The 23,473-nt window shown below is 30.8% G+C and overlaps 1 protein-coding gene across 1 annotated transcript in view; it reads right to left on the bottom strand.

Moving 5' to 3' along the window:
- The window catches only part of LOC107444493 (cubilin), an 80,906-nt gene that overhangs the window by 8,752 nt on the left and 48,681 nt on the right, over positions 1-23,473 (bottom strand). Inside the window, exon 6 of the mRNA XM_043056066.2 lies at positions 21,979-22,119. Within this exon, the coding sequence (XP_042912000.2) occupies positions 21,979-22,119 (141 nt within the window). The remainder of the gene's footprint in view (positions 1-21,978; positions 22,120-23,473) is intronic.

Genomic DNA, 23,473 nt, shown 5'->3' with positions numbered 1-23,473 from the left:
TTACGGGAGTATTGGAAAAAAAAGACTTTTCGTCTTGATTGCGAAATATTTGGTTAGAAATAAATGCGTGGGTTTTCTTACCTATTACGTTAGAAGCCCCACGCATACTTTAATGACAAAATGCGTTGTATTCATATCATATTATCTAAATTATAAACAAATAGAATAGTATATTTGATTTGAACATTGGGCATAATAAATCGTATTTCGTGTAAGGGTTTCATGTCTGTACCAATAATGTAATGTTTGTTCATCACTTACGTTAACGACTGATATAAAAAAAGATAGATCCAGATGTAGATGAGTTGAAATAAAATAAAATGTCATTTCGAAGTAGCGGTAAAAGAAGGACAATGCAATTTTTACGTAAATCTCAATTATGCAATCAGAAGCAAATAATCGAATGCACTCCAATTCTAAGCCTTTTTTGGGACTGATTCATTAAAGTAGCATTAATTCTTTGAATACTGAATTTATTTGTATTGTTATTCATTATGTTTTCAGCTTTGAGTACGTTCAAAAGATATAAATAGTAATACACATATTTCTTTTACAAAACTAATCTCACGATTGCAATAAGGCTTCGGTATCAATCACCCTAACATTATGTATTAATAAATTATAAATTTATGTTTGGATTCAAGAGCTTTTAGCTAAAACTTTTTATAAATAGTTTGATCAAGAGCCGTGATGGCTCAGGGCATCTTGAGCGTTCGCCTTCCAATGCTGCGAACCGGGTTCGAATCCCAGTCGATACGAATTCCGCATCCGGCTTGCACCGACCACAGTGCTGACGTGAAATATCCTCAGTGGTAGACGGATCATGGGTTAGAGTCACCTTGCCGTCAGGCAAACCGTGGGAGGTTCTCGTGGTCTTCTTCTCCATGTAACGCAAATGCGGGTTAGCTCCATCAAAAAGTCCTCCACGAAGGCAAATTTCTCCCAATACTCGATCCAGGAGTTCCCTTGTCTTCTGGATTGGGTTCAAGATTACAAAGCTACGGAGTTGAGCATTAGTAGTCATAAACCCATATAATTGGGTCGGCTGTTATATAAAATAAAATAAAATAAAATAAAATAGTTTGAGCAGTGTTAGTTAATTAGCAGCTCAGGAGATAGAGCTTTCGCCTCTCAATGAAATGATCCGGGTTCAAATCCTAGGGGTGGTTGGTGGATACGAATTCTGCTCCCGATCACAGTGCTGACGTAAAATATCTCCGTGTTAGATGGATCATGGTTCAGAATCCATCTGCTGTCAGGCTGACCGTGGGAGTTTTCCGTGGTTTTTCCTCTCCATGTTGCACAAATGCTGGTTAGTTACATCAAAGAGTTCCCGCTGAAGGCTAGTTTGTCCCAATGCTCAATCCAGAAGTTCCCTTGTCTTCCGAGTTGGATTGAAAATTACAAGACGAGACTGTGGAGTTGAACACTTATAGTAGTAAACTCAGAATTGGATCGGTTGTTCAACGCCGGTTATAAAATAAAATAAAGCAGTGCAAGAAAACATCTTATTAGTTTGCTAGTAAATTTACTGTTAATTTATTTTTTTACTTTAAAGACATAAATTACTTGATACTAAGACATGGGCGACAATTAACCAATAACTTCCTAGAAAATATAAGGGTATACGAAAGGTAGGAGAGAAGTGCATCGACGCTGCCTGGAAATAAAAAAAAAACAGTTTTGCACTTAAATGTTATTAATTTTTAGTTTTGAGTAATTACCAATGGCGTTTTTTTATGTACATATTAAACCATTTACGATATTATACACTGAGTGCAATCTTTCCATCTCTAAACCTAATCCTATAATTAACTAATATTTTTAGTTGCTAATTTGAATTTAAAAAAATTATTGAAAAATAATTATTCAATAGAAAATTAAAATAATTGCAGAACGCTAGAGCTCACTATTTTTTCTTAGTGATCATATTTAATTTAAAGAATTTAATAAAAAATATCATCATTGTTCTTTTTTTTTTAAATTTGAATGTTTTTAAAAATGTAAAATTTGTTTTAAGAAATTGCGCCAAAATGAAAAATAGAAAATTCATAAGTCTGTAAGTTTTTGTTAATATTGAAAGAGTTTATTTTATGTTCATTTTAACGTTATGTTTATTTCAACATTCAGTATAATCGAGAGTTGCTTTTTAATCAACATCTTCCTGATGAGCAAACCTCTGTTTTCTAAATGGCAATAATAAAGTATATTGAACTAGAAGAATATATGATTGGTAATATGAACACTCACATCCCATATAACATCTCGATCGGCATTCTAAATCACCAGACTTGAACCACCCTTTGTGGGACATGTTGGAACAGCGAGTATAACATCGAAATCAACCTATCAGCAATATGCTTGATTAGCGTGACTAAATCCTCTGAGGGGGCCTTAAACTGGAAGCAATGTACAGTGCGCAAAGTAAAAATTGGACCACCCTGAATAACTTTTGATCCAATGATTGGATCATCCGGTACTAGGTGTCAGTCTTAAAGGTTCGAGGGGTTGATCTCAAATATGATAATTAATTAGTGCATACGATATTTCAAGTAAATTCATCAGACACATAAACACACTTTCTCTTAATAAACATACCTTTCTTACGATGGATTTGGATTTCTGACCTCCAAATTATAGGGGGCAGCCGAAATCTGGAAAATATGGTCCCAATAGTTTGGACAAGAGAGCGGTTCAAACTTTGGACCCCTGAATGTTAGTTTCACTTTTCGCGTATTTCACCCCGATCTTAAGAATGTTTTAAGCCAGTTGTTCTCAATCTGGGGGTGATTGCCCGCTAGTGGACGATTTCTCCTTTAAATGGGGCGATAACTTCAGGGGGGTATGAGTATTTAAAAGAAAATAAATTAAAACAATAATAAAAAGTTAGCGAATATCGAAATTGAAAATCTATACAATACCGATTGTTCAGATTTCAGAAAAGGAATTACGAACTAAAAATATAATAAAATAAATAAAAATTTAAAGTTTCTCACTTTTTTTCCTCATAGTTTGGGTTAAACAATAATCTGTCTTCCAAAGCCTCTCAATACAAGGAAATAGTGTGAACATTTGCTTGAAAGCGAACCTCTAACGAACATTCATGCTATAACTGAAAGCACATAGAAATCGTTGTAACGATGAACAATAGATTTTTCGAATTTTAATTATAAACGCTTTCAATTCTTCCAGTTTCCTATTAAAAAAAAATTTGTACTCCAGTTTTAATTCTTTTCCTTCAAATATCTGTTGTTTTTTAAAAAATTACATTTTTGCTTTTTTTTCTTCTTCAATTTAGTATAATCGATGCTTATAGTTTTTTGAGCAAAATAAATAAATAAATAAAAGAGACAGAGAGAGAGACAGACAAGTGTGGCCAACATTGAGGGAGGGCTATAGGTGGTAATCAGCCCCTAGAGGAGGCGATAGGCCAAAAAAATTAGAAACCACTACTTTAAGAGAATAGAAAATATTAACCCACAGTTATTTAATTAATTTTTCAAAGATAATTTCATGCAAAATATACCTTTTAATAAAAATGATAATTTTTTATTATTTAATTTAATAATAGTCGAAAAATTTTGAATTGTAATGTACACAATTTTTTACATCATTTTAGAATGCAATTTCAAATGTCAAAATACAAAATTATGAGAGATCGTTCACGAGAAATCTAATTTTGAAACATTCATATTTATGAAATTCGGTTTCTCGGAACTATTCTACCCTTTTGTCTTTAATTTCCTGTCTTGCCTTACAAAATTATATTCCTTGAAACGATGTAAAAAACTTTTTCTCAAAATCTTACACCTCAAAATATTATTAGACTTACAAACGAAAAAATCCTTATTGATATAAAAATTAATCTATTTAATATTTTGCATAAAAAATATTTTTCTTTAACTTTTCTTGTGATATAATTATTTTTATGAAAATTCGGCTCTAAATGCATGTAATGTTTGTTTTAAATTATGAATATTTAAAAAGCAAGTATAATACAATTATTTCTGATAATCCTCAAGCACATTTTGCCCAATGATTAATAATACCAGCAAAAAGGATTAAAGGAAAATTTACTTTCATTAGAAAACAACGAGCCTTATTTCTGCAATAGCTTCCTAATTCCGCTGCTGTAGGAGTTACTCAATGGAAAACATGCCTCTTATTTTCTACTTAAGAAAGATTAGTATTATATGGTTTGTTCCAAAAACAATTTAATCTTATACAGCTGTTTTCATGTCAGAAAATGGCTATTTTAGTATCGTTAATAAGAATACACTGTGATATATTGAAAGCAATATAACTACTATAATAATAATTATTATTGTTATAATTATTATTATTATTATTACTATTATTATTATTATTATTATTATATTACTATTGTTATTATTATTATAATTATTATTATTATTATTATTACTATTATTATCATTATTATTATATTGCTATTGTTATTATTATTATAATTATTATTATTATAATTTATAAAGATGTACATGCATTCAGCTACAATATTTGTAAGGAAAGTAAATTCAAAAAATATAGATCTAATGAATATAAAGCTAGTAAAATATTTTGAAAAATAGTGAGAATGTGCAAAAATAAATGTACAGTGCTCAAAAAAATACGAATACTACTAAATTACTTTTGATCTAAGATTTAGATCTTCGCTTTCTATGTCTCAATCTTAATGGTTCGAGGGGGTGACCTTAAATTTTTGAACTGATTAGAGCAGAAAGTAGCTCCGGAGAAATCGAATTTTAAAAAAACCCATCTTTCACAAATTTGAATTTTCAGAAACTATTCGACTGATTTCACATAAATTTTGCAGTTAACCTTATCATCTAAAATAGCATTATTTAAAATAATATAAAAATTATATATCTTACAATTCAAAATTCGTTTAGCTATTATTAAGTAAAATAATGCAAAATAATAAATATTTACTAAAAGTAAATTTTTTTTGCATGGAATTATCTTTGAATAAATGTATTTTCTAACTGTGTGCAAATTTTTTTCTTTTCGCTTATAAAGTTCTCGAGATATATTGAAATACGTTAAAAGTAACATAAAGGAGTTCAAACTTCGGACCGCTCTCCTGATCAAACTATTGGAACCATATTTCCCAGATTATGGCTATATTTTGAGGGTTATAAATCCAAATCCGTCAACAAAAAAAATGATATATTTATTCAGAGAAAGTACGTTTTTGTGTCTGATTTCCTAACTTAGAATATCGTCTGCACTAATTAATTAGCATATTTGAGGTCACCCCCTCGAACCACTAAGATTGAATCCCAGAACGTGTAAATCCGATCATTAGACCTAAAGTTATTTTGGGAAGTCCGTTTTTGTTTTTTACGCACTGTACCTACAAGTGGATTCCCTTCCTAACCAAATCTAGGCTGTTCTCATGTTCGAAATCGAAATAGTGCGTGATTCTCTCGAGGTGACAAATGTTTTGCCCTTTGTGCTTGTAATTAATTTTTTTATCTTCTTCTTATCATTAATGAAAATTTAGTCTCAAAAGGTTTAATATTTTATTAGTTCAAAAAATTTAATGTAAAACATTCCTACGACAACATGTTATTAAATCAGGAGCATGTATAGAGATGTCTTATTTGGAATAGGAAAGGGATTAAAGTGTTAGCTGCTAAAATGGTAAGAAGTTTTTAAGCTCAAATGATAAATGATTTAATGATAAATGAAGCTCAAATGATTTGATTTGGTATGAGTTGGACTAGTCATTATTTGTTCATACATTGAAATTTTTTTGTCTACCCATTTGCCTCAAGAATAGGTAGGGGAGAGTGGGATCAACTGTAACATTTTTTACTTAACTATTTTTAACTAACAAAAAATTCAATATATTATTAGTATCAATTGACAGACGAGTAAAGTAGATTATCCTCTACTAGAAAAAAATATATACCTTATTTTAAATGCTATTATATTAGTTATTAACAATTTTTGACAGTCGTGCACTTGTTACAATTGTCCCCACTTACGGGATCAACTGTAACAGTTCATAAATTCAACTAAAACATTGTTAATTATACATATTATCATAGTTGTGATATATTTTTTTATTGATCAAAATAGTAGTGATATTTTAGGAGTAAAAATAATAATGAGCAGAGACCTAAAGGGTTAAACTTTTAACTTTAAGGGGTTAAAAATTTTAATTTATGCTGTGAAAGGTGACAAATAAAATAATGCACATGCAACATAATATAAATGATATAGGAAACTATTGGTGGTTCTTAAAGAGTTAAGTAATGGTTTGTAAACATAAGATTATTTATTTTCAGCTGTTACAATCGTCCCTTTACTTATTGTTACAATCGTCCCCAAGACGCCATTTCAGCTTCATTTGTTAAAAACAATGCTAGTTGATTAACAAAACTAATATTTTTTTATTGAAATGTTAATTAAGGTGTCAACTTACATAATCGGTTAATAATTTTTATTTGTTTAAAAAAAATTACTTTGTTACAATATAATATTCTAATACCAAAAAAAGTACTTACGTAGAGTGAAAATATCTTTTGTGATGTAACTCTTTCAAAAGTACATAAAAATGGTTGCCAGCAGGAGTGTACATGTAGATTTATTAAATACATTTTGTGCGCCACCTAGGAACCAAATCTAGAACCCGGCACTCAAAATTTTTGCTCTGTTACAATCGTACCCTGTTACAATTGACTCCACTCTCCCCTACTGTGAAGAAGATAGTGAGAGAGACAGATGTTTGATGGCTGTCAGCAGGATTCGGACCAAGGACCTCTGGGGTTGTTGTTGCCATAATAAATGATGTAAAGTAAAGGGTGTAACCACCATAGACAAGGCCATACACCTCAACCCAGGGTGAGTTGGGAAACTTCATGAGGGAGAGAGAGCAAATAAATCTTAATAAAAGAGAAAAATCGACATTTATTTTAATTGTTATGTGTATTACTGCCTCCAATAACATAGAACGTATATGTTTACAGTCCATACAGTCCGAGTGCTGACGAAATGCCGGTCAGTTGTGGCCTATTTTGCCAGGGCAGTTGTATTTTTTCTGTTATTTAAGCACATTGTTTAAACAAGAATATGATATTAATAATTTTCGTTCAGTTTTGCTGATATTCCGTTCTGGTTCCCATGATATTCTTTGATTTCAAGGACATTACCCTCTAATTACCACATATTTTTTTCCGTTTTGTCATTGGTTTTTGGTTTATTTTTATGCTAGCTGAATACCCGTTCTTATATACGGGGTGAAAGCGAAAACAACAATGAATCAATATTATCCAACACGACGAAATCAACGCACAAAACTGAAAGACATATACCGACACAATGAAACAATTCTAACTTCTTAATTTTTATTATTTGTTGTCCTTTTAGCTAGCTTTATGTTATCAGATTAAGTAAATCTTATCTTTAAAAGTTCATTCCTTCAAAATAAGGAGAATTATATTCAGTATCATTTGGAAAAATGCTATTGCTCGAGGTCAACCCCCACGATAGTCAAAAATTATCATAATCAAGAATTGTTTCCTGTAGATTTTCCTTTCAGTGAGCCGTAAAAAACCTATATTCTTAGAAGTATAAAGAGGTACTAATCTTAGTATATTTAGTAATTATTAAAAAACTGCAATTAACATAATAGCAGTATTACTCATTACTAAAATTAACTGATCATCATTGGCCTTAATAATAATAAGGCTGTTTTTAATGGTCTTTTTAGATAAAGAAGTTTTTCCATTAATTTGGCTTTTTAGAATCAAAACTTATTTTTTCATTTTAATTTGCATCAATGATCAAAATTAGTTAAGCATCATTAAAGCCAATATGGAAGTCTCTCACAATTTATATACACGAATAAGAAGAATCCTTAAATTTAGCATTTTAATTAAAAAAAAATTTCATTCTAGTATGCACTTATTATTAAAATTAGTTAATTGTAATTTTAAAAAATAATTAGTAATGACGCAAATATTTTTATAATCTCTTTTGGTGAACGAACTAATATCGGTACTTATTTCGAAGATCGTAATAAAACGCATAACTATTATTCTCGCCAGTAAAGCTTAATTTAATGCGGTATTAAATATTTCCGGTATTACCGTTATAAGATCTGCAGTAGTGACAATTTATTACACTAAAGGTATATAATACAATAACGGTATAATAAAGGTATAAAAGGTACATAATAAAGGTATTGTAGTAATAGATTCTTTATCGCTTTCTCAGAAAAATAAGTATCTTAATATCACCATAATGAACATTCATGACACCTAATATACAACCTTTATTTTTTACCATTTGTTGTACGTTTCAGTTGTAGCTTCATACCATTAGATTTACCATAATCTGAGTTCAACTCACTAAAAGATTCATTATACATATAGTGTCACTTAAAACGTGATATATAGAGTTTACCATAATTTTTCTATGACGTAATGTTATTAATTCTTGTTGAGTTTCCACTAATTAAGTTTATAGAAACACACTATAAAAGAGCATTAATATAAGAAACACGTCGCTTCATAAACCATTTAAAATAAGGCTCCTATACTATCAGAGCTGACCTATCAAGCAATATTGGAGCAAACAAGTTCGCAAGTTAACGTTATTTTTGTATTCGTTATGTTATTACAGAAATGCCAACTGCTGCAGGCACGCCAAAATAACTTAAAAAACGGTAAATAATTACAAAGTAAATTTTGCAAATAGTTGACAATATTTGCTTGCTTTTAGAAATGTTAAGCATGCAATCAATACTAGTCTTAGTGTTTTGATTTTATTGGGCACCTGGGCCGCGAAGCGGCCCCTATCCCATTCATCTGGAATTTTATAACAGTTTTGGTTGAGCAATGATGTGAGCAGGCAATGGAGTTGCTTTTATGAATGTTTCAAGCTCTTTGCTTGAATAACTAAAAAGGAATCAAAAATAAATTGAGCAGCTTGCTCTAAACTTTGTTTGTTTGATTTTGGAGTTGTTCAGAATTGTATCAGCTCAATCAATACTATAAAGTGGTGTATTATATAAGCCTACGCATTGTTTAGTAATAGTGGCAGATTAAAATCTACTAAATCGAACTTATTAAACCAAGAATTACAATTAATAAACTACCACTTGAAAATATTTATTCTCTGTCCTTATGTTAGCTCTTTGCTCCAACAATAAATGATAAGTCGGCCTGTCTAATTCAGGGGCTCTAATTTAAAATATAAATTCGGTGACATCATTCGCATAAGTGACAGGTTATTTACTTAATCAAAGTGGTAAACAAAAAAAAAATTTTTTTGAACCTTGAATATAAAACCATTTTTTACAAGGGTATTTTGTTTTTTATTGCAAAGTATTTAAAACAGTAAATAAATAACTAAATTAATAACTCAAATAATACATAATTATATAAATAAAAACTCACGAATTAAATGTGTTTATTTCTGAAAAGTCTAACAGTTTTGGATACCAGGATACTATCTTCGAAATAAGTTATCTAAGAGCATTGTTGTAAAACATCACACGGCATAATTCAGAAGTAAATTGAACGACTAAATTACTATGCGCAATGTTTTACCTCACACAAAGATAAACATAATCATAATTTTGAGCAAAACTATGGAAAGACGCGTTGTTAACACAATGTAATTTTTTATTAAATGGTTCCAACAATGGTTATGAAGTCTTCAAGGACTTTCGTTGCTTTGAATGCATTCGTATGTCAAATCTTGTTTTGAATTTTCATCTTTTTGAAAAAGAAAATGCATAATGGTGGGATCGCGGGATTTCATCAAGGAATGTTTCTGAATTTTTCAGAGTAAAATGGCTTTTACCAAATTTAATCAATTGTTTGTGTGATAAAGACCAAGTCCTTGCAATGGCAATATTTTTCTCACTTTGAGGATAATTTCGAAGTAAACTTTGTTTAGATAAAGCTTCGATATTAGGCATGTTTTCCTACTTATTTTTTCAATGTTTAAAATATTTTACTATAATTATTTTTGCTTTGGAATGTTGCCAATTCAGTATTAGAAAAGAGAAATGTTTCCCAATTCCCCGCTTTTTACTGCGATCTTTAAGCACGCGATGTTAGACAATTAATATAGACACTTTAATGTTTTAGTACTTGCACACGATGTCTCTGCCTGAAAAACATTGAATTATCTCATCATTTCCTGCTTTCTTTTTCTTACTATTTTTTGGTTTGTATACTTCGAAAAATATTCCCAAATCCTTGCAAACCGAGTTTTAAGTCTTTTTAATGATTTTGTAGGCGTGGTGCAAATCCCTAACTTTTCAATTGAGGCACATAATCGTACTTATACAATTTGTAAAAAAAAATTAATAAAAATTTCATTGTATGTTATATGTTTCAGATGCACAGTGGAACAATTTTTTTTCGTGGGGAAAACATGAATAAAAACTTAAAATCAACTGAAAATTTTAAACACAATATTTTAATCTGTTTTAGATTACTGTTTCGAAAACATAACACTGGTCTGAAGGAACAGTGGTTTGAGTGGAAAATTGATTGAGGCACATTATCATTCCAGTACAATTTGTAAACATTTTTTATATAAATTTCATGGTATGTTATATGTTTCAGATACACAGTGAAACAATATTTTTTTCGTGGGGAAAACAGGAATTAAAAATTAAAATCAACTAAAACATTTAAACACAATAATTTAACCCATTTCAAACTCCTGTTACGAAAACGTAACAATTATCTGAAGGAAAATATGACAATTTAATAGTGGTCTGAGTAGAAAATCGACGGAGATACATTATCATTCGTATACAATTTGTAAGAATTTTTTTTATATAAATTTCATGTATGTTTCAGACGCACAGTGAAACAATATTTGTTTCGTGGGGATAACAGGAATTAAAAATTAAAATCAACTAAAACTTTTAAACACAATACCTTAACCCATTTCAAACTCCTGTTACGAAAACGTAACAATTATCTGAAGGAAAATATGACAATTTAATAGTGGTCTGAGTAGAAAATCGACGGAGATACATTATCATTCGTATGCAATTTGTAAGAATTTTTTTATATAAATTTCATGTATGTTTCAGACGCACAGTGAAGCAATATTTGTTTCGTGGGGAAAACAGGAATTAAAAATTAAAATCAACTAAAACTTTTAAACACAATACTTTAACCCATTTCAAACTCCTGTTACGAAAACGTAACAATTATCTGAAGGAAAATATGACAATTTAATAGTGGTCTGAGTAGAAAATCGACGGAGATACATTATCATTCGTATACAATTTGTAAGAATTTTTTTTATATAAATTTAATGTATGCTTCAGACGCACAGTGAAACAATATTTTTTTCGTGGGGAAAACAGGAAATAAAAATTAAAATCAACTAAAGCTTTCAAACTCAATACTTTGACCCATTTCAAACTCCTGTTACGAAAACATAACAATTATCTGAAGGAAAATATGACAATTTAATAGTGGTCTGAGTAGAAAATCGACGGAGATACATTATCATTCGTATACAATTTGTGAGAATTTTTTTTATATAAATTTCATGGTGCGTTGTATGTTTCAGACGCACAGTGAAACAATATTTTTTTCGTGGGGAAAACAGGAATTAAAAATTTAAATCAACTAAAAATTTAAGCACAATACTTTAATCCATATCAGACTACTTGTTGGGAAAACGTAACAGTGGTCGGATGTTCCGTTTTCGCAATATTGGTTTGAAGGAACAGTTGTCTGAGGGAAAAATCGAAGGAGGGATATTATAGTACTTATATATCTTACAAACTTTTTTTCATGAATTTCATAGTCTGTAACAAACAATTGTATTTTCAACACACAATTGGAACAAATTTTTTTTCCATGGTAAATTAAGGAATTAAAAATTAAGTTTCCCTAATATCACCATCCTACACATTCATGGCACCTTTAACAAAATCTTTATTTATTTTTCATTGTTATTATGTGATGTACATTCATATGCATGTATATATGTATATGATGCAACTTCATATTATTAGTTTTACCATAATTTGAGTTAGAAGCTCAACTCACTGAAAGAAAGATTAACTATACACTATCATCACTTAAAATGTGATATTCAGAATTAAAAGTAATTTTTTATGGCTTAATAGATAACTTCAATTGAATTTGATTAATTCTTGTTGAATTTTCACTAATTCACTCAGAAACATTCTTTAAAAGCGTAAGTATCAATAAAAGAATCACGTGGTTTCATATACTCTTTAAAATACGAATTTGTTGATGTCATTCCTATACGTTGTGTAGTTAATATCATTGATTTTACTTCCTATAACCTAACATCGGAAACCGAAGATAAACAATTCATAAAACTACTTTTTGATAGATCAGAGCTACAAGCCAGCAAATCACTAGTACTAAAAAATATTTCATTTCATTTTATTTTATAACCGTCGTTGAACAACTGTCCCAAATTTTGAGTTTACGACTACCAATGCTCAACTCCTTTGTCTTATAGCTTTGAACCCAATCCAGAAGACAGGGATCAAGTATTGTGAGAAATTTGCTTTCGTGTTTTTGTTTTTAATGGAACTATCCGGCATTTGCGTTACATGAAAAGGAAAACCACGAAAACCTCCCTTGGTTAGCCTGACTACAAGGGGACTCTAACCCATGATCCCTCTACCACTGAGAATACTTTACATCAGCACTGTGATTGGTGCAAGCCAGTTGTAGATTCGTATCAACCAGCCATCGCTGCGTTTCGAACCTGGGTTTTCTCATTGGGAGGCAAGCGCTCTATTTCCTAAGGAAAATTCTTACCTTCGGATGTTGCGCTCGACCGGGTGATCGGAGGGAGTTTTTAAGTTCACAATAAGGTCCACCCTCTTAAAGTGTGAAATCCGTTCCCGCTACGGTCAAAGTGTGAAAGCCGTTATTTAACAGAATAACTAGGTATTTCATGAAATAACTAGACAAGTCGGTTAAAATATATAAAATTATTGAATTCTACGATTTAATTAGGTATTCTTTAGAATAACGATTACCTGATCGTTAAAGTATGAAATACGGCACTCGAAATTTATTTGAACCGGTTCTAACTGCTTTTAGTCAGTTTTGAACAGCTTATAACTGCTTTGCAATGACGTGTGTGTACGCTTTATTCCGTAGCTTTTTTTTTTTAAATAATGAAAAGAAAAATGAAGGTACTTCAGAAATTTTTACCTAATATATTTTTACAGTTTTGTTTGAAAAAGTTTACACAATATTTTTATGAGGCAGCAGTTTTTCTACAAGTATTTTTTTTAATAATATTTAAATATAACTATATGTGCAACATATTATTTTTTTCCCTTGTCTGTTTAACTAATGTTAGCAATCATAAATTATATCATTTGCTTTTCCTTATTACTTATCAAATAATCATCCATAAATAGGAATAAAATGTATTTCTAGAGAGATGTTAGCTATTTATGATCAATTAATTTATAAAATAACTCTTAAATTGTTTATTTTTCACAAAAACGGTCTATTATTTGTTATTTCGTAGAACAACTAGGTAAAGTATGGAATTTTTTTTATCTATTACGTACTTTAACTGATTTGTCTATAGTTATATTATGAAATACCTAGTTATTCTATGAAATAACTGAATTATACACTTTAACACGTTGAATGCCATGCTAATTTTACATAGCTTGCCCGTCTGGCCAAAACGGTAAATAACTACAAACTGAATTTGCAAATGTTAGACAGATTTAGCTAGTTTTTAAAAAGGTTTAGCACGACATATCTGAAAAAAGTTGTGAATTATATAAGCCTACGAATTGTTTAGAAATAATGGTGGATAAAAATCTACTAAATTGAATTTATTAAACCAAGAATCACAATTAATAAACTACCACTTGAAAATATTTATTCGCTGTCCGGAGCAAGTTGGCATCTCTGTGTATATAAATAAAACTATTTTTACGTGTTCTATATTGCATTAATTTCTTCAAACCATTTTAGTGACGATAATGATATAAAAAATTTTTTAAATTTACTCGAGTTATGTGTTTCTACTAATCATGGCTTCGCCGGTCACCGGTGACACCCGTGGAGCTACGAACAAACACGGTCTCCGGTGATCCCCATGTAATTCAACGTGTTAACGGTAACATATACGCCAAATTTTGTGCTGATCAGTTCTGAATTGCGGATTTGTGTGAGGTGTATATACACCCACCCACATACATAGAAACATTCTGCTTTATTTATATAGATTAAAGTTATACAAGCTTTTTTTAGTCCAGCTTATTATACGTTTACTGAAGATTAACACTCTAACTAGCAATAACGATTTACCTAGTAGTGGTATGATTCTGTTTCGTCTCAATAACTCTTGCTCACAGGGTAAAACGGGATAGGTCATAGGAGGGGACAGGAACAGGTAACCTTTAGGAGCTAATCCAGATTTAAAAATTGATAATTGAGAGAAATTTTAATTTGCTTGAGAATAATTGCTAGTTTTAAGTGTTTTTTCCGCGAATATTTTTAACTTTTTTTTTTGCTTTTAATAATGATTATATATCCATAATGATAATAATGATAATGAAATTTAATAATGATTTGTATAAAAATATATTTATCTCTCTCAAGTTCTTCATTTTATAATCCGTAGCTTGACTTAACGTCAAAAGTAACAAAAATTTAATAAATAAAAAAAAGTTAATAGAAAAAGATTAGATGTTGCTAGATATAAATCTCAATATTTATATGTTGTTAAAAAGTAAAATTACTTTTATAAAGTCACACATTCTATATCCCTATGTTAATTTTTATGTCCAATTGATTATTTTTCAAATTTAATTCATCGCTCATCTTGTTACAATTAGAATGCTGACAAAATATTCTTCTGTAAATAGCCTATATGATCAGTCAAATTCCAAGATATTTTTTTGGTCATTTTTTTTCAATAAAATTACTTAGACTTACGGGGAGAGGAGTCCTGATACTCAAAGGGGCCTCCATGCTCAGTTGCATGGATCATGCACTAATTGATGTAAGAATGCATAGTAATGCAAGAGTATGATGTCATAATTCGCATGTTGTAATGATGCGCATGCTGTAATTATGCGTATGATGTAAAAATGCTAACTTCTAATCAGGTTTGTCAATTTTCAGAAAATGTAAAGCACTAGTGGTAAAGGGAGCTTACTTCAATCTTTATTTCAAAATAAGTAAACTATTAAGCACTCTCACCAATTATTAACTGTTAAAACATACACACTTGCTTCACTTTAGCGAAAATCATAGTCATTTGGTTGTTCTAGGCCTTTAGGCCTCGTAGGGGCATTTTAACTCTTCATAATGGGATATTAAGTCTTGCATTAGCTTTAATCATAAATTAAAAGAAGAAATTAAGAGAAAAGATTGACTTGCAAAATCGTAATAAAGATGCAATTGACTATTGTGATGCGATTGCCGAGCTAAAGAGTTGCGGTTGCAGCGCCACTGAACGTGATTGCAGTGCCTATAAAATTATCAATTAAAATAGAGAGTGCCAATCGCATGTAGTCATAAAATACTGAAGTTATCTGGCTCTAAGACAGGCCTTTTTTTTCTTTTTGTTAGATCTATTAATTAGAGTAAAATTCATTTGAGAGAATTGCATCGGTCGTGAAAAAAATGAGCTAGGGGTGTAGTGTTTGAATCTTCTTTGAATATTTCACCAGCAAATATATATATACATATAATAACTACTAATAAGTGGCAGTTTCACTGCTCTGAGAAAAGAAGTGAAAAAGGCGTGTATTTCCTTTTATATTTTCAAGAAGTTCTCCCATATTTTTGATCATCGTCTTTAGCTGAAGAATCGGTGCTTGCTAACAGTTTAGTATTATCTAAATGAGGATTGGGTATACTTTGTACTTTGCATAAATAAAGCAAAACAACGCTAATAAAGCACAAATAAAGGTACGGAAATGGACATATTATAGTTTCAGTTCTCTTAAACAAGAATCTTCCTGTGTGCCTGGACGCAAAATTTTGCGCTATTGTTTATGGAACAGAAACTAAAGCATGCCAATTTCTGTATCTTTATTTTTGCTTTAACCCCTTTGCTTTGCTTTGTTTTGTACAGTACTACTTCCTGTCATCGAAAAGTTAAAAAATATTGAGCATGAAATACTGACTGGTACTTATGAAATTATGCTGGTATTCAGAACAATATATGATAATTTTTTTAAGAGTATTCTTTTTAAGTTTCTATTTCATAACGAGTTTACATTTTTTATTAGATATACAGTCCTTATCAAAAGTCTAAGCATATTCCTGTTTTTACAGGAACTTCCAAACAGAATACACCGCATCGATCCAAAACTTTGTTAATTGAACTTGCTTTCAAACTAAACACCCCTCTTATATATATTCATTCATTTTTACCGATTGTATTGCGTGAAGAACCTTCAAATGCNCGTGAAGATCCAATCATTAGATCAAAAATTATTTATGTTAATCCATTAATATATATATATATATATATATATTAAGAAATGTGAATTAAGTGTCGATATACGTGTTGGACACTTAAGTTCTACACATACACTTTTAGTTCTCATTAATAATTGAAACAAGAGAAGAACTGTAATAATTTTGAAAAAATAGGGCTTTCTTCAGCGGGAAATTGCCCAGGGGCTGAAGAAATAATCGGTGTAGTGCGTCGAACTATAGAAAGAAGGTCAAAAACTGGTAAAAATATTACAAGAAAATGAACTGATCACTCAAAAATAATCACTTCTATTGAACCTTTATAGTGACAATAAGCACACAAGTAATCAATTTTTATCCTCTTCAGCAGAAGTAGCAAGAGGAATACGAAAGAGTCACTCTCAGTCGATATCAGACAGAACGGTGGTGCTTGGAAACCTATGGTTCCTGGTGCTTGGAAGCCTATGATTCCTAGTTATAGTTCCTGGTACTTGAAACCTATGGTTCCTGGTATTAGTTCCTCGTGATCGGAAACCTGTGGTCTTTGGGGTAGGACGTCGGTAAAGAAACAACACATCCGAAAAAAAGCAAACATTAAAAAAAAAGGTACTTCTGGGCAAAAACTAAAAACTGAACCGAGGTACAAAGAAAAAAGGTTCTCTGGATCGAATAATCTGAATTCTAATTATTCGGTTTCATCACCAAACTTTTGGGAGTCGTTTACCTGAATGAGCGCATCCATCCCGATTGAGTGGTGCTTGCAGTGAAGCATATGGAGGAGACAATGTCACCGTGGCAAGATGTATTGCAGGCAAGCAAGTTAGTTATTTAGTTAGAAGCAACTGAATACTGAAGCAAAATGTGTATAGCAACATATTAATGCGACATGAACGTGAATTTTGGAGTGTGGTCTAGTTTTCAAATGAAATTATGATCCAAAGCATAATTCCAAGTTTTGTAGTAATTATCTAAGAAACAAAAAAGGTGCTCTAACCATCAAAAAATGGAGTAGCTATCACAGTCTCTAGATCTGTCACCAATCGATCTTCTGTAAGATGAACAGGTGAGGAATATCTTTAAGTAGATGATAACAAATACAGACCTATAGAGGGCTTTTCAAAGCTTCTAGAGTCATGTACTTTGACAAACTTTCGATACATTTTTCAAACGAATGCCTTGCGTATGAAAAGCTGTTATACAGGCCAAAGGTAGGTACTTTGATGAACGCAAACTTTCCCAAACGTTCTGCGTAAATATAGAGTAACAACGTATTTTCGTTTCCTATTTTGAAAACAAATCCTACAAACAAGGTTTTGGACCAATACCGTGTCTACTGTTTTGAATTATTTAAAAAAAAAAAGAAAAAAAAACATGCTGAAATTTTTGACAAGGGCTGTACTTTTTTAATAGATAAGGTAATTTTTTTGCTATTTTTATTTGAGGGTAAATAACACTGATAACGGTAACAAAAATACGATAGTATAAATCAAGCGAAAGTAAGGGCAATATTTAATTAATCTGTTTAATTAATTTTGTTGCTTCAAATAGGCGTATATCAATTAGAATCGGGTAATAATATATAGTGGTAATATATTTAGGTAATATAATATATAGTGGTACATTGATAATATATTCAGGGTGGCAAAAAGGCCCGACAATCATGCTTCAAGTTCCATAGCTTAGGTCACTAGCCCCTAGCTTCCTCCTTAGGTTCTTGTAAAATTGATTGCCAACTGAATGATAAATGTATTAAAATGGCAAATTAGATAATTATTACTTTTGTGCAAACTTTTTTTCTGTAAATATAATGCATTAACAACAGGAAATAATTATTGTGGAATACTTTGACTTTAGGTAAGCTATTGTTGTAAGATCAGTTAGCGAAATTAATCATTTTGATAGGAAAAATCTCTTTCTTTTTCTGGAAATAACTTATAGATATCAGAAAATATTTCATGGATTACCTATAGCTTGGGTTTTGGGAAGATCATTTTGAGAAAATGAATTTTATAGATATAAATTTAGAAAAACAATTCATTATTGTGATATTTTATTTTTTTAATTTATTAATTTTGCGATGATAAAAAATAAAGTATGCAAACAGATCTTTTTACAAGTGAATTTGATACAAATGCAACAAATAAATTTGCAACATGAAATTTTTCTACAGAAATAGGAATTATTTCATTTATGCATATAAATAAACTTAAATAATTTATAGATATGTATTTAAATTATTATTACTCTTCACATATAAGTTACTGGCAAAATGGGAAATGCGATCCTGGTGTTTTTAGGCAAAAACAGGCTTACTTGGTTATCATTAATATTCAGTTAGAAAAACAAAAACGTAGAGAATACCGAGCTATTGCCCTTAAACTTAACCTCAGTGTAAGAAATACTGGTTAAGCGTATACTAAGCAACGCCACACACATTTCAACTATGTTAATGATCCCGGTAATTCATGAAGATTGCAAAAAATTTCTGATTTTTTCACTACAAAAATAAAAATAAAATAGGAACTTATTTGATGCTCTAATAAATTTCTTTCAAGTATAATCATATCAATTAAAAGTACTAAATATTCATATTTCTTACTTTGCCTGTTTGTTATGGGGCATCGTATGTAATGAATAAGCAATTTCTGAAATGCTTCATCATTTCATACATCGCCAGCCGATTTTCGGCATTGTCGTCTACAATGCCAAATTTCCCCTTCTGTCAGTAACTTATGTAAAGAAATATTCTTATAATTAAATTTTTTTCTTACAAATGAACATGCAGACATAATGATTTAATAGTAAACGCCAATACTGTTGGACCAGATTTTTTAGTCATGTAGCTGGCAATCTGACAAGAGGAACAAGAATAGTTCAAAAAGATAGATTTTCGATTATTTTAATTTTCAACTTTTAGCAAATAAGAAATAAGTTACGCTTAACGATTAAATATGAACTCATTTTCGGAACTGCAGTTTTATCGTTTTCAGTTATTTTATTAATTGTAAAAATTTCATTGAATTATTAGAAAGCATTTTCAAGAAATAATAATTCAGGTCAGTGAGTCAATCGTATTAGACTTGTCACTTGCAACACACTGCGTTAAGGGATTTTTTTCATCATAATTCAAGACCTATGGGAAAATTTTATCAATATCCTCTCCATTGCTATGCAACTAAAAGAATTTCATAAACACTTTAGATTTTTCTCGTCGATAATAGATTTTTGCTATGGTAGTTTTTCCTATGGTTGCAAAGCAGCTGACCATCTGAGAACAAATTTCTCATAAAAAAAATTTTGCAATTGGATACTTGCAATTTGAGAAGAAGTGGACGGATTATGCCTAACCATGTGGTTTAAATAAGATTTAATTCGATGTCTATAAGCGATGCCACAGGGGTGTGTCGAACCTGATTGGCTTCTGAATCGAAAATTGCCATGATTTTCCTACGATGACGTCACTTGTAGGTATCCAAATATTTGCTTTATTTTATTAATTTTTTTACAAGCATTTTTAATAAAAAGTGTCAAAATGAAGTATCTACGTTAAATCTTGTTTCACGCTGGTTTAACGCAGAATGTCTATTGTTTACATGTTTGGAAAAATAGTAAGTCTTATTCTTTCTGTCTTCAAAGTTGTAAATTTGTGTGTTTTTATAAGGTTTTATATTTTGTGTTGTTAGTAGAAGAATACAGGAACTCGAAAAAATACTTTAAAGAAAGAAATAAGTTTTGTTCAACTTTAAATAAAATTTACTACACGTTTGGGGAAGTTTATTAAATATTTTTAATGTATTCTTTTTATTTGTTCATAAAAGCCATTTTTTGGAATGTACATTCATTTGTTAGATGTTTGAACAGTATACAATAAGTGGTTTTACGTGATACTAATATCAAATATGGAATTAGCGAAAAACAATATATAAAAAAAGTGGTGATTAATAAAATTTCCTTTTATTGGAAGAAAGTTCAAAGTAACATGATTTCTTAGTGATTATTAGGTCTACCGGAAAGTTCTGTCCACGAAAGTATGATTTGACTTGATATGTGGTTTTGCGAAGTACCTGACCGCGCAGCGGGTATCTGACTTCGTTATCTCTCTATTTGGCACTTGGGCGACTGTGACTTTTGGCGTTAGGCATAGGAGGTGATTGGGTAATTGGCGGCTTATGGAACGACTAGAGAACTAGTGTAATCTGGAGAATAGAATACTCCCTAGTCGAGGATCATCTTAATAGTCATTTCCTCTCCTCAGAAGTATCCATAAGTTATGAAGGTAGTATATTTAAGGTAGATGATGGTGCTCTATCCAGGGCTGTTGTGTACTTAAAGGAATATATAGTAATTTAACTGTTGGGGTGCTATACTCCCGAGTCGAGGATCATCTTAGTAGTCATTTCCATTTCCTCAGGAGTATCCATAGCTTAGTGAGTATTAGAGGGTGATCTGATTATGAGCAAAATAGAATAATAAATAAATTAGGGTATGTTTATTAATTGGGGTGAACTACTTCCCGGTAGAGGATCATCTAATGTCCACGAAAGTATACGCCTCCTTTCACAGCAATGCAAAAAGTTCTTTAAAAGAAAGTGGTAAGGTATTTAACTTTTAACTCAATGGTAATGTTCTAGCTTAAAGAGACATAGCATATATGGCTCAAAAGATCATGTGCATGCATGTTCAAACTAGTAACGAAAGTAACCGGTAGAACAAAGCAGTAGCATCTGATGTATACAATTAAGAGTAAATGCTCTAACACATTTTTTTTATATAAGATAAAGACGCCTTTTGCATCTTCGTATAATGAGGCGTGTTCTTTCGTGGACAGAATTTCCTGGTAGACCTAATAATTTATTTCAGTTTGTTTCAAGTATTAAAAGCCCAAATTTTTAATCTTAATATCTGTCCTTGATAGTGGTAGCCTGTGGTGTTAAGTATGAACAGATTGTTAAATTAGATTTTAATTTTAAAAAAATTGTCTAATACATATTTTTTTACTATTTTGGCGTGCGTTTCTTCACTCCGATTGATTGAGTAAATGTTATAAATTTTATGCTTTGGCAAAATACCAGTGGTAGAAAAAGTCTGAAGACTTTAAAATCTGTTTTACTCATTTGAACTGTTTTTATACCTCTTGGCAGATTGCTGGGGTAACATACTTACTACTGTTATAAAGCAATATGGATTTCTGTAAGAATTCCGATGATATACGTCTACACTAATGATATGAAATGAAGAAATGTTATTTAATATGCATGCATGACGATGTAGTTTAAAATCACAAGTCACCATTATAAACCATCACAAACAAATAGAAATCACAGCGCTAGAGAAATTGCAATCGTAAAATCACATTGCAGTTACTAAGAAATTTATTGTTAGTAAGTAATGCAAGTGCACTAATTCTCTGAAGTTTGTGCAAGAGTGCTTGTCTCCACCGATACAGTTTGTGCAAGAGTGCTTGTCTCCACCTGTGAATTTTGTGCAAGAGTGCTCAGTCCCCCTTCCAAGGTTGTACCTGTTATGTTGGGAGACGGGGAACCGTCGCATGGACCAGGCATTTGCGTTACTTGAATATCGAAGTTGTTCGAACGGCTGCTGTCCGAAGATGTGAATGTCAAAATTATTTCGTCTTTTTCAGCCTCAAATGGAACAAATTCTACACAGAAAATTAAAAAAAAACATTAAGATTATGCGAAGAAGATAAAAACATGATCACTGCAAATTAATACCTTATTATTTCCACAAAAGAAAATTTTTGATCAAAATAGAATCATTTTATTTATTATTTAATTATGAATGAGCTATAAGCTAGAACTTGTCTCGTTTTATTTTTAAAAGAAAACGATGTGGATTTCAGGTTGCTGCCACGATATGATAGATCAACTTGTGTAAATTAAAGTGTTGTGTTTATTTACACAATTTATTTCGTCATATCGTCAAGACAACCTGAAACCCACATCGTTTTCTTTTTAAAATACAGCGAGACAAATTCTAGCTCATAACTCACATACAATTAAATAAAAAATAAAAGGAATCTACTTGTAACAATTTTGATTAATAAAAGAGCTAATGACGAATTTGTTGCTAAAAGTATTAATCGTATGGGCTAGGTAAAGTAACTTGCAGTGAAGGGTACAAGCTGTGAGACTGAATTTGATATTGCATTAACTGGTTGCTAACATCAGCAGTGCATTATTTACACTCCTTCACTTTTGTTGCAATTGACATCCAATTGATGCACGATGTAAAGACGATTTAAGATACAATTAAAGCCCTGGTTTCTTAGGACAGGACGCCGTCAGCTGGAAATCAGCTCTAACCTCTGATTTGACCATTTGTGAGTTTGATAGTATGCGTTCGATGACGTATACTATCAAACTCACAAATGGACAAATCAGAGGTTAGCGCTGATTTCCAGCTGACGGCGTCCTGTCCTAAGAAACCAGGCCTTAAGAGACATTAGCTTAGTTTCTAAGTTTATGTTTCGGTATCTACAATGGTTTTTCGGTCTTGTTGGCACTTCAATTTTAAAGAGAAAGTCATGTCCAATTATTTGTGTTATAAATATTTATGGTATTATATTGTACTAATTCTTTTTCTGCGAAAAATGATAAAATATAAAATATTATTATTTAAGAAAAACTTTATTTTTGAATCTAATAAATATGTAAATAGAAATGTAGTTAGTTAATTTTTCAATGAGTACTTTAAATTGAAAATAAGAGTAAGAATATCTAAATCTTTGCAAATTAGTAAACTTAGTGGTAATAGTTACACTGATATATAATTATCTTTAAACGAAGTATGTATGCCAAATTTGAGCTTTCCTCTTCTATAATAATTAGTAACACTTTTTTTGAAGTTATACTTCTTATGCGACTTCCAACAAGGTTGCGTTAAACGTTTAACGCTAAATTTTTATTGCCCGGGAAATCACGTGGTAGGATCCAGTTTTCCCTCATTCATTTCCATATTGTTTTGGTTCTCACTAGCATAAAAATAATAAAAGT

This window comes from Parasteatoda tepidariorum, chromosome 4 (genome assembly GCF_043381705.1).
Source record: "Parasteatoda tepidariorum isolate YZ-2023 chromosome 4, CAS_Ptep_4.0, whole genome shotgun sequence".
Classification (NCBI taxonomy): domain Eukaryota; kingdom Metazoa; phylum Arthropoda; class Arachnida; order Araneae; family Theridiidae; genus Parasteatoda; species Parasteatoda tepidariorum.
Note: the sequence above shows the minus strand (reverse complement) of the source record. Positions and strands in the feature narration are given on the sequence as shown.